The sequence below is a fragment of the Equus quagga genome, chromosome 17, assembly GCF_021613505.1.
Source record: "Equus quagga isolate Etosha38 chromosome 17, UCLA_HA_Equagga_1.0, whole genome shotgun sequence".
Classification (NCBI taxonomy): Eukaryota; Metazoa; Chordata; class Mammalia; order Perissodactyla; family Equidae; genus Equus; species Equus quagga.
This window is the reverse complement of record NC_060283.1, coordinates 43,870,071-43,882,159: the sequence shown is the minus strand read 5'-3', so window position 1 is coordinate 43,882,159 and position 12,089 is coordinate 43,870,071. Positions and strand designations below refer to the sequence as shown.

The following is a 12,089-nucleotide window of genomic DNA, read 5'->3' as shown; positions in this document are numbered from 1 at the left end:
TGATTTAGGAATGGAGTTTTCATATCTAGAAAGACCTGAAATGAAACTCTCTTGCACAATATAAAATTCAAGTTGATTCCGCACAGCGAATATGTCCTAATTTAACATATAGAGAAATTCTGCCCATTTGAAGGCTTCTGAAAATTCCATATTAATTTGCCAAGTGTTATAGGTTATGCACAGAAAGGAAAGATAAGATGAATCTTTGTCCTGTTGGACTAGGATCCATTCTAAAGTTTACTCTTTGGACTAGGGAGTGCTAATTTAGGAGATTGACAAATATTCTGAACTGACACCACATTACCATGATATTGATTTAGGATCCTGAAAGATATCACTTCTGCCAATCTCAAATGCACACGTCTGTTTGCCCTCCCAATTCTTCCCTGGCTTACTTTGACCCTCTGATGAAAATGTGTTGTCCATTGACCTTAAATTGAGCCTTTCATCTTGATAGGAACGAATGGACTTTACAGAAAAAGTTAAATAAAACATCTAGAAAAATCAATGGGAATTCAGGGACAGGAACTGAATACACCGTCCTCACACACAATAATCAAATCAGTCTTTGCCTCTTGTTTGAGGAAATACAGATTTATTTACCTTAGAAATATTATATGTAAAATCAACTCCTAGATTTTCAAACTTACTCATTCCGAGAATATTAGTTTACCAAACCTGAGACTTTGTGGTGCGGCCTGAAGTAAATATAATCTTTATCAGAAATGTAATCTGTCCATCTTTACATCTTCATAAGAATTTGCTGGTAATTTCAGAGTCATTGCTTCCTGAAAGATCATCTCACTGTAAATGTTTAAACTCAGCGCCGTGGGTAGGCTGCTGTGTGAGATGATTAAGCGTCAAAAGCTTACCCGGAGGGCCAGAGGGCCCCTGTCTGCCTGGAGGTCCCAGCAAACCCTTCTCTCCAGGTGGCCCAGGAAGTCCAGGTGGCCCCGGCGGCCCCGGGAATCCCATGGGTCCTACGAGGAAACAGATAAAAACGAGGGCACTGGAACGAAGCAATATAATGACAATGACAGTTTGATAGACTGACTTCAGAGATTCACGCCAACAAAATGCAGAGCAAAGTCAGCCTTAGAGTCCAGATGGGTCTCCCACTTTTTTCTGTGAGGCTGAGAAGAGTTGCCTCTGTCTGAAGGAAACACAATAATCTGTCAAAGGGACTAAGGAAAATGGTTCCGTGATCAAGACAAAACTAAATTAGAACGAAAAGCCCTGGAATGCTGAACTTTCCGTGGAGATGCTCAAAAGACTGGAACTGAAGGGACGAAAAGGAAAGAGGCCTTGCTGTCTGAGGGTGACGTGCTCTGGCCCTGAGTTCCCCCCGCTGCCTTCCTCACTCTGTTTCAGCCACACCAGCCACTCAGTGCCTCGCATATGCTGTTCCTTCTTTTCCTCCTGGTCCATGAAGTCCTCCTCATTCTGTAGAGTGCAGATGGAGCCTCACTTCCTCTGGGAAGCCCTCCCTTGAACCCCACCCCAAGTCCCATGGCTTTTTGATGAGCTCTCATAGAAGTGTGTCCCTTTGCTCAGGGTACTCATCTCAGTTGATAGCAGTGGATCCTTTGGTGAGAATGTCTGTCTTCCCCCAGGAAACTGTGTGCTTAATAAGAGGGGAATCTGTTTAAATATGTTCTCTGCTATATTCCTGTAGGTGCCTAATAAATGCTTATGGAATAGATAAAATTTTCCCCACTGTGTAAGTCTAAAAAGGTAAACTGAGGAAGCCCCTCATCTTTTTCAGTTAGGCACTCTTTGGCCCTTATGCCCATTGCAATGGGAGTTAAGAAGGATGGTTGGTGGTTCCACCAATATTTCTCTTTATATATCATTTGTAGGTCACTGTTACTTATATGCCATGCTATTTTCCCAATCCTGAAGTTTATTTCCAGGTCAAAGTTCATTCTCTAGAGTAACAACTGAGGGGGAAGGTCTTATTTGAGAGAGGGACAAGATTGTATAGCCAGTCCCCTCCTCCTTCCTCTTGGTGTCCAGTTCTGAGGTTCAATAACTGGAAGTCCGTATACCTTCAGATACAAGCCACATTTTCTGAAAATTGATTTTATTGCTAATAAAGGTGAAGAGGGTTGCTGTGTACTATTGTAAAGGTCGTGCACTGCACAATTCCAGAGATGCCATTTGCATTGTAGTCATGGAAGCCTCACTGTGATTTTGATCTCCCCTCTTCCCTAATGTTTTGCCTTCTTTCATATTTGGTTCAGAAGTCAGGCAGAGTTCTAGTTATTGGACTCCTGCAAACGTCAACATTCACTTCTGTGGTATACAGCTTCCTTAGTTATAACATAAGGGAGTTAAAATGGAGACTCATTATTGGACCCTTTTCAACATAAAGGTCTATGGACCTAATAATTCTCTGAAATCCTGGTGACCAAAAACTAAAGTCCCTAAATATGTGCAGTTTGGTAAAAATGAATTAAAATAAATATTTTAGCCTTAAATAGTGGGGAAATTCAGACATGGGGACTCTGTCATGAATATAAAAGAGCAAAGTCAACAGTCTAAAATTGAGCTGTCCAATAACGATGCCACTGACCACTTGTGGCTATTGAACACTTGAAATTGACAAGTGCAAAGTGTGTCGCGCTTTAAGTGTAAACGGCACACGGATTTGAAAGGTGGAAAGGAGGACTGTCTCATCTGAGGGAAGATCTAGGTTTGTACAGCCAGCCACCGTCATCCCATTGATGATCTGTGTTCATTATATGTTCACATAATAACATCTGAATATATTACGTTAAATGAAATAAATTGTGAAAGTTAATTTCACTCATTTCTTTTTACTTTTTAAAATGTGGCTACTACATCTTTTAATTACATATGTCGCTTGCATTATATTTCTCTTGTTCAGTCCTGGTCTAGAAGATTAACAAGTATGTTATTTGGGGATAATAATGAATTTGCGTTTCTTCTTTGCACTTGTCCATCATTTACCCAAACTTTAGGACTCTTGGAAAGTCAGGACATTTTGGAAATGTAGTCACTGTTTCCATGGGAAATAGGAATTAACTCATGGTGGTGCAGTACCCCAGACCCTTACAGGCAAAATAAGGAAAATCTTCATGTTAAGGAACAGCTTGCATCCATACCTTTCTGGCCATCTTTTCCATCACATCCGGGGAAGCCTTTGTGTCCTGGAGGGCCTGGTGGGCCCGGGGGACCTGGTGGCCCCGGACGACCACAGTCACCTGGTTCCCCTCTCAGAAGGTCGACACTCCCAGGGGGGCCGGGAGGCCCAGGTGTTCCTGACCATAAAGAGGAGGCAAAAAGATTCCTTCAGTCAAAGCTAAACGTATGTGCTGGCTCCCCAAGAGCTTCTTAAGGAAGGTAATTGAATGATTTGTAAGCGAGAGATGGAGCAAATTAGAAGAATAAGAAAGTCAATAGGATCGGAAATGAAAGCGAGGATATCTCATGCAGCCCAAGTTGAGATATGGTGTAAATAGTCTGTTAATAACTATTAGATGAAATGAGCACAAGCAAAGCCTTCTTCCCCTCAGAATCATTCCTTTTGGAAGAATCAGTTTATGAGTTTTCTTTGCACTGCCATCCCACTGCTTCAATACAGTGGATGGATGGGTGGGTGGATGGATGGACGGATGGACAGATAGATAATAGGCTTTGAGAAAATCTGGCTGATAGGAAAGGAATGTTCACTCAATGAAATTTATAGTCCTATTTGAAAACAAGTGTCTACACATAGGAATTGAGCCTAAATTCTGTTCTGACTTAGTTTCTATAACACATTTGTAGGCACTTTCATTGTTCTCAGTGTAAAATAGAATTATATAATATTTTATCCCACCCTTACTAAAATTCTAAAGATGTAAAGGCAATGGGCTTGTGTCTCTCTAGAGGAGTTCTATGAATTAGTAGGAATGTGGTTAATTTACAGAACACTGTACTGAGCCACGCTCTTTTTCCAACTCCCCAGCCAGCTCTAGTCCAACCCTACTTTGTGAAACACCGCCTTGCTAGAGTTTGTCCCTGCGAAGTGATGAGAGGAATGAAATGTACTGTTGGCAGCACATGAAGAGACTCTGTTTCCGTGCATATGCCAGACCTGGGTCCTGTCACTCTGGGCCAGGGGCAGTGGTTTATGTGGTAGGTGCAAGAGACCAACAAATAGGATGCGATTCCTCCAGCTAGCCACTTCTGAACCCTCATGGTCAGCCTCAAGCTGGCGATGGGAAAGGCTTGCTTGCAGTCACAGTTGGTACCCATAGAGAGTCGGTCTGATAGAGTTGAAATAGAAGAGTGAGGGGCCTAAGCTCTGGTCCTGACAGCCCATCACTGCCCACATTCCCACCTTTTCCATCTGCCAAAGTGATGGGGCTGCTAAGCTGCTTCTACTCTGCTGTTCCCTGCTCCTACATCCCTAGGGAGAGGCAGCATCTAAGGAAAGGAGCATCAGCCTTCTGCCATGATTGTCTCATACCTCTCAGACCATCGGGGCCAGGAGGTCCCTGATCTCCAGGTGGACCCGAGTCAGGAATGTCACCCGTAGGAGCTCTTCCTGTGGCACCTGCAGGGCCAGGTGGTCCAGGTCTCCCTGAGGAGGGACATGTCCAGATGTTAGTCTCATTACATTTGGAAGGTTTTGATTTCGTTATTGAGAGAGGGGGAAAGCATGCTGCTTCTTACCTGGGGGCCCTGGAGGACCTTTTTCTCCAAAAAGCCCTGGAGGAGAAATTCCTGGGCTCCCGGGGTCTCCTGTCTCCCCTTTCAGCCCAGGTATTCCCATTGGGCCGCGTGGACCCACTTCATGCAAACCTTAATGAGGAAACCAGCGTTAGCACGCGTCTTCTCCCTGTTTGTCCCTGTTGGGGTGCCTGGAAAGGAACTGCTTCCAAATTGGGGTGTGTCAGGGAGGTGGTTGGTTCTGTAGAGACCAACCACTGGGTGCAACGGAGATCTAAATGGCTGCAGTGGCCATTTACTCTCTTACAACCCATCACACTGGTCCACCATAGGCTTGATTTACTTCATGGTTAATTCCCAGATTTAAAAAAAAAAAAACCCACAGCTTAGTGACAACACCAACCCTCAAGCCCCAAATGAGATCCAACTATAAGTAATTATGAATAAACTGGTTTGAAATTGAAGGTGGAAACTGGCATGTAAATAGAACTATTGCGGAGTTTCTCATTGAAAGGGAGAATATCCTTGGCTTCTTAGAGGGGGCACACATTTTATCAACTATTTGGAAGAGCCACTAAATGAATCCTAAGTGACCGAAATTACGTCTTGAACTTCCAAACTGTATGAAGATTTTCTCTCTCCAACAACAGATTCAAACCTAGCAGTGCAACGACTTAACTTTTCCCACAACCCCTCAAATCTGCATGTCTGGTTGCAGTTACCTTGTCTGGTAATGAGCTATTTTTCTGAGAAAGTAATGCAACAAATGTGCGTTATACTAAAACAAGAGGACAAGCTAAAATGCAGTTGAAGAATAACCTCTTTGTGATATCAAAAATAACAGCAATTTGTTCAGGTAATTTGTTTCAGCCACAGCTATTGAGGGATGCTGACTAATTAGAGCCACGTGGTCGTATTTGGCATTACTACACTTAAAACAAAACAATATCCCAAAAAACCCCAGCTATTTATTTGTTATGCATAACATTTTGAAATCGAGCTCCACTTAAGCAACTATTCAGTGTATTTTTAGTAGATAGTCCCAAGCAATATCAACAAGGGCACTGTTAACCAACCATTCCTTCTGAAATAGTTTCCTCAAACGTCCTTTTTATATAAGTCCTCTGCAGCACTGAAAATAGTTCCGATATTGTGTCTCTAAGTTAAGCCAGTTTCTTAGTTTTGTACCCCAAATCTTGCGATATGAGAAACACCAGAGGTATCTTACGGTTGCAGTTCAGTCTCTCACAAATGATTTTCTCTTACCTGAAGCGCCTTCGCTTCCTTTCTGACCCTTTAAACCATGCAAGCCATTCAGGCCGGGTGACCCTGGGGGACCTGAAACACATCACAAGCCTGTGACCCACAGAGCAAGACCAGCTGTTAATGTTCACTGGACACCACCCAGCGGAGGGTGTGCTCATGGAGACAGACATTCTCCAGACCGGAACCACGCGATCGCACCATTATCAGGGCTGAGTCCATGCCAGTGATTATTATTTAACACGTTCATTTGATGGAGGTTTTCTGCCAAGACAGCTTAGCACATGCATTTCTTTGGTTTTAAAGTACTGCTGTTGGTTTATGACATATCAAAAGCATCTCTCTCTCTCTGACCAGATACAGTCCAGAATTACTGAATCTTGGTGTAGGAAGTGACCTTCCATTTTATGACAATAAAGTCATCCCAGATGAGGAAAGAGATTGGACAGGAGCAAACCCAAGCTTCCTTCCTCCCTTGCTAGGATCTTCCCACTCAGCCACAGCCTGCAGATTCTAATTTCTTCAGGATCTAGTCAGGCAAATGTAGTAATACAATAAGGACAGGTGGGTCTGTGGTGCACATACTGGGGAATACATGCCCTACCTAATTATATTTTTTGAGCATGGTGCTACTCACAAAGAACAGGCTTGCCAGTCAAGTTTGGCTGCAGCTATTTCTTTGCATCTAGTTCTTTCAAAGGGAACCATTCTGATGCCTCTTTACAGAAACTAAATCTATTTCCTGATGATCACTGAAAATGCCATTCTCCATAGTTAGATATGATCTCCTTGATGTCTGATCTGCTCTCAGAACCTTCCATCAGACATCAGTATAGTTCTCTAAGGAGACATCTATCAACCTGAATTTACTTAAACTGTCACTAACACTGAACACCTATAAACCGATATAAGTATATAGATATATAGAGATATTTATAACATATCATATGTAGATTTCTAGGGAGGGAGTAGAGAGAAGAAAAAGGAGGGAAGGAGGGGAAGAGGAAGGGAAGAAGGCGGTTAACTAACATGTACAGAACATCCCATGTGCTGAGTCCTCTGCCAGGTGCTTCACACACGTCTTGTCCTGCTGATTGATGCGAGGGAACGAATCTTCTCCTCAGCCCCTGGCCCACCCTGGTAACCTGCCTATTTCACTAATGGATCTTCCCTCCAGCAGCTGTTCTTTCTCATCCAAGGCTGAGAGCACCTCAGTGCACAGCCATTCACTCAGTTTAGGGTCACAGCCTTCGAATTTGCCATAATAACACCCTCAGTTTCTATGACTAACACACACAAAGTGCCCCTCACCTACCCCCAAGGTACCTACATAGAGCTCCCTCTACGTTCTTATGCTGCTGCCTGTCCCACATTGTACAACAATCGCGTCTTTGGGGGACTGGTTTATTTGGGGTAAATTGATTGAGTGCAAGACCAAGTTCTATGTCTTTCTATCCCCCCACTCAGCATATCTCCTGACACATAGTAGGTGTTCAATAGATGTTTGTTGAATGAGTGAGTGAGTGAGAGTGAGAATGAACGAGTGAGTGAGAAAATGTGGAACAGGGAGGGTGAGGAACTGAAGGGGTGGAGAGAAAGCTATAAAAACGAATGGACTACAATTTCTGTTTGCATGTCACATCTTCCTTTGATAGATTTACAGGATGCATAAGATTTAGGGAAGTTGGAGGTGTCCATTTGTAGATAAATAATTCAAGTGCTAATTATCATTTATTCATTAAAGCAAGTCCTCTCTGGGCTTCTTCTTAGAAGATGGAACAGTCGGTTGGTTCTCTTCTATTTATTTTCAGTACTTGAACAGACAGTTATTCTATTTTTAAAATCTAGACTTTGGATTGGTGCAAATGAGCCATATTTCCTTGCAACAACAACAACAAAAAATGGGAATGCGCCCTTATTTTCCCTAAAGCTCTTATTTCCTAACCACTTTTAACAGTTCTGGCTGAGTTTATTTTCCAATCCTTTTTCCTATTTATGAGCGAACGTTTCAAGTTTGCACCAAAGGAACACACGGACCTTCATCTGCCAAATCTGGATATTTATTGCAATCTATCTCAAATGATAATAAATTTTTTGAGAACACTTTGCTATTTCAATGTGTTTTGATCTCCAGCTTAAGCCACCAAGATTGATGGTTTGGGGACTTGGCTGGGGGTGGAATGTCTCAACTTCTGCCAACTCTCCATTGTCACATCAACACGTCCAGATCCTGGGTTGTCACAGTCTCAGCCCCTGCCATTGTTGAACTGGCCGACCCTTATCTGACCCAATGTTATCTTTCTAAATTGAATGCAGCTACATCTGGGTAGGGTTTTAAGGGCAATTTTTCCTTTTTACTGAAAGCTTTTTATCAATCCCATCTCTAAATCAGAAAGCTGTTCATGCATAAAATATATACAGTGCAGACGAGAGGCAATTAGGCTAACAAAGCACATTCCTTGGTAATGAGGAATTTTTATTCACCTCTCTGGTCCTCCTGCTTAACAACCATCGTTTAAGGCTGCATCACACTGCACTCACAGGCCGGAGCGCTCTCCCTCCAGTCAGAGAATCTAATCTCCCACTCCAGCCATAATCTTAATCAAGCTTCCATCTGTGTCAACCAGGCAGCCGACTCCGTGACTGGATTCCCACTCTGAGCTTTCCTTTTGTTCTACAGCCTGAAAACGCTGCTCCAGCCCCAGGGGTCATTGTATGGATTTATACTTTAGTAGGATGACCAACTGTCTGTGTTTGTTGGGGCCTTTCGCAGTTCTAGCACTGAAAGTTCCGTGTCCTGAGATAGCCCCTTCAGTGCCAGGCAAACTGGGAGACCTGGTCACCCTAACGTTAAAGCTGATGGGAAAGAGAGACCCATGTGACTTTGGGTCATGGCTGAACAAAGTTGAAAACTTATCAAAACAGATTATGAAATAAGATTAAAAAACTTTTTTTTTTTAATTCAGAAAATATATGTGTGCCTACTGAGGGAATGCACAGAGCATAGGACGTGGTCTCCTAAACCACGGAGCTTCAGTCCCCAAATGTACCTAGTGACAGGCACTGACGAGACTGCGGGGAGCAAGAGAGAAACAATCCCTGACTTGACAGAATAAACAGGCAATTACATCAAGAATGGTAAGCACTATGGGGGTGGGGCAGGAGGGGAACATTCTAGTTGTGAGAAGGGAGGAAGAGCATTTCTATGATTTTCATAGCTCCAAGGGGCACGGCATTTCTTTTCTGATGAAGACATTTCAAGGTGCTTTTTTCTTATGAAACGTTTTACTTACCACCAGCCAATATAACCCAATCCACATTTTTTACAGTTGTCACACTACAGATAATTGTCTTTAAGTTTCCGTTATTCCAATCTTATATGAATGCCCAATTAAGAATTGAGTGACTTCCTTTTAGGGGGAACATGTACTTGCAAACGTAAATCTAGGAATCAAGCCATTTTTAGCATATGTTTAAGTTTAAATCTGATTGAACACAAGCAGGACTCCGAATCCATATGGCTTGTTCTAGCAAAGCAAACAACCTTGAGTTCAGCAGCTGGTTTGTTCAAACAAGATAATCAGTCCCCTTGACTTATTTAGAACATACTTCAAATATTTAGTTTCTCAGTTCAAAGTGTTTCTGCCGGAATGTGGTTCATTTTTATATCAGCATGATAAACTGCAACAATGGATTTATAACGTAGATGCTTTAATTTTTAGGAATGTATTTCACTGTTTTGTTTTGTTTTTAGAGACCAGGCAATCGTTCGTTGGGCTGTTTGCAGCGAAACAGTGTCACTGCATGGTCAGGACGCACCACTGCAACGTCCGTCTGTACACTGGTGTGAATATTTGGGTTGAGATACTCATTTCTTCACCTTCTTTTCTTAACAAACTCATTATTTCAAAGCAGAGAATTTGATGTGATTGGAGATTATTTTTCCCATAATTTTGTTATTCAGTCAAATTCATTAGCTGTTAGTTTTTTAATGACATATCATCCTGAAGTTATGCGATAAATGCAAACTAATTCAAGGGAAGAAAGAATAACAATAGTAAAATGAGCCTGGTCCTTTGATACAAACGGGGTGTATATTGTTATGGCACCAAGACACTTGGAAAGCTTACCATTTTACTAAACTAGGGGCATAGGAGGAAGTGGAAATTCCCTAGGAGTGGTTAATAATGGGAAATGTTTTCTTTTGGTTCTTTACCAATGTCGTCTTCTAGACCCTCAAAAAAAGTGTCAAAGAGTACCCCACCAGGGCTGTAGGGACTGCCAGGCACAGGACACAGCCAGAATCACTCGGGAAACTGAAAATAACGAAATTGTCATTTTGCTGGAATCTCTAAATTTGTCACAAATCACTGGACTTCACATTACTAAAAAAGCCAATGAAGGGGCTGGCCCCGTGGCCGAGTGGTTAAGTTCGCGTGCTCCGCTGCAGACAGCCCAGTCTTTTGTCGGTTCGAATCCTGGGCACGGACATGGCGCTGCTCATCAAGCCATGCTGAGGCAGCGTCCCACATGCCACAACTAGAAGGACCCACAACGAAGAATATACAACTATGTACCGGGGGGCTTTGGGGAGAAAAAGGAAAACAATAAAATCTTTAAAAAAAAAAAAAGCCAATGAAGAGGGATAAGAAGAGTGCAAAGATATCTTGTGTAGTGATGGGAATTATAAGCCAAATAATATTTAGCTGCACAGAAATCCATACGTGTACCAACTTTCCAAAATAAATGGCTTCCCTCTCTGTGGAATTGCACCAGGTAACACACACCACACTACTACTCGCTGGAAAACTGGAATGATTTGAAAGCTACCTGATGAGTGAAGAGATGAGAGTGTGGAAAAACATTATTTGGATTCTAAAACAATAAAATGATTAAGCCCAAAAGGAGGGGTTTGCAACTCTTCTGACAGGAGGTACTTTCGATCTTACCAAAATTTAGTACGCATATGAGTCAACAAGCAGCAGGTTAGTGGAGGACAAGGGAGGGAGGAACAGACAAAGGGGGCTTGGTTACAGAAATCCACCCAGGAAGGCTCAAACCTTCAAGTGTTGGTTGAGGTGAAGACCCTCAACTGAGTTGTTCCTTCTTCCCTTTGCCGATCCCTTCATTTATTAACTTATTTGTAAATTTAAAAATACTTAGAATAACCAATCAGCAGGCTTATTGGGTATCTACTGGGTGCCAAGGATGTAAAAATGGTTCTTGCTTTCTAAAAAATCATATTCTACTTGGTGAGAGAGACCTCTAAACAAACAAATATGATACAACATAAGTGTTACGCTAGAGGTATACCCAAAGTATTCATGGAAAAAATATTTTTTCTAAAATGCAAGAAATGGACTGAAAGGGAATAAGCCCCATGGATGAATGGAGGGTATTAAGATTTATTAAAAACAAATTTATATTATATTATGTTATATTATATCATTACAACCAGTCTACTATCATATGTAAAGGCCAAAAGATTCGACCAGGAAAAAATGTTTCTTTATCTAACAAAGATAATGAACACTAGTTACTCTTTCTCCAAAGCATCTTATTCTTTCCTCCTCCTTCCACGAATCATAATTGGTAATTATATATTTATTTACATATATATTTTTAATATCTGTCTCTTCTACTAAACTATGAGCTCCATGAAGGCAGGAACCATGTTTATTTTCTTCAGAATTGTGTACTGAGTGTCTAACAAAGAATCAAGATGTAATAGGACCTTAACTATTGGGAGGAGAATAAATGCATAGGCTTGAACATGATGGAAAACACTGGGGGAAATGCCCTCAAAAATGAGAGGGCAGCACCATCACTTTGGTAGAAGGCAGGTCAAGAGACTGGATGAGCGTTGCCTGAAGCCTTGAGCGAGAAAGACTAGGAAAGTGCGAATGGGCATCTGTGGGAAAAAGCCACGAGCAGGTGCAATGTCAGTGGGTGCAGGAAAGATGCTATGAATTTGCCTTTATTGGGCTGCAGCTTTCTGATGGGTCAGGCTTCCTTTTGACTCACCTTTTATTCCCGGAAGACCTGGTGTCCCTGGATCCCCCATGAGGCCTCTTGGCCCAGGATCCCCCATCTCTCCTGGATGTCCTTCCAGCCCAGGCACCCCTTGATTACCTGAGGATGACAGA

General features: G+C 42.2%; 1 protein-coding gene across 7 annotated transcripts in view; it reads right to left on the bottom strand.

Annotated features, from left to right (window-relative positions):
• The window catches only part of COL4A4 (collagen type IV alpha 4 chain), a 123,054-nt gene that overhangs the window by 19,249 nt on the left and 91,716 nt on the right, over window positions 1-12,089 (bottom strand). For all 7 annotated transcript variants that reach the window (XM_046644939.1, XM_046644940.1, XM_046644941.1 and 4 more), the window contains 6 exons: window positions 11,968-12,075; window positions 5,947-6,018; window positions 4,684-4,812; window positions 4,478-4,591; window positions 3,129-3,284; window positions 873-980 (listed from right to left, as the gene is read on the bottom strand). In XM_046644939.1, coding sequence (XP_046500895.1) covers window positions 873-980; window positions 3,129-3,284; window positions 4,478-4,591; window positions 4,684-4,812; window positions 5,947-6,018; window positions 11,968-12,075 — 687 coding nt within the window. The remainder of the gene's footprint in view (window positions 1-872; window positions 981-3,128; window positions 3,285-4,477; window positions 4,592-4,683; window positions 4,813-5,946; window positions 6,019-11,967; window positions 12,076-12,089) is intronic.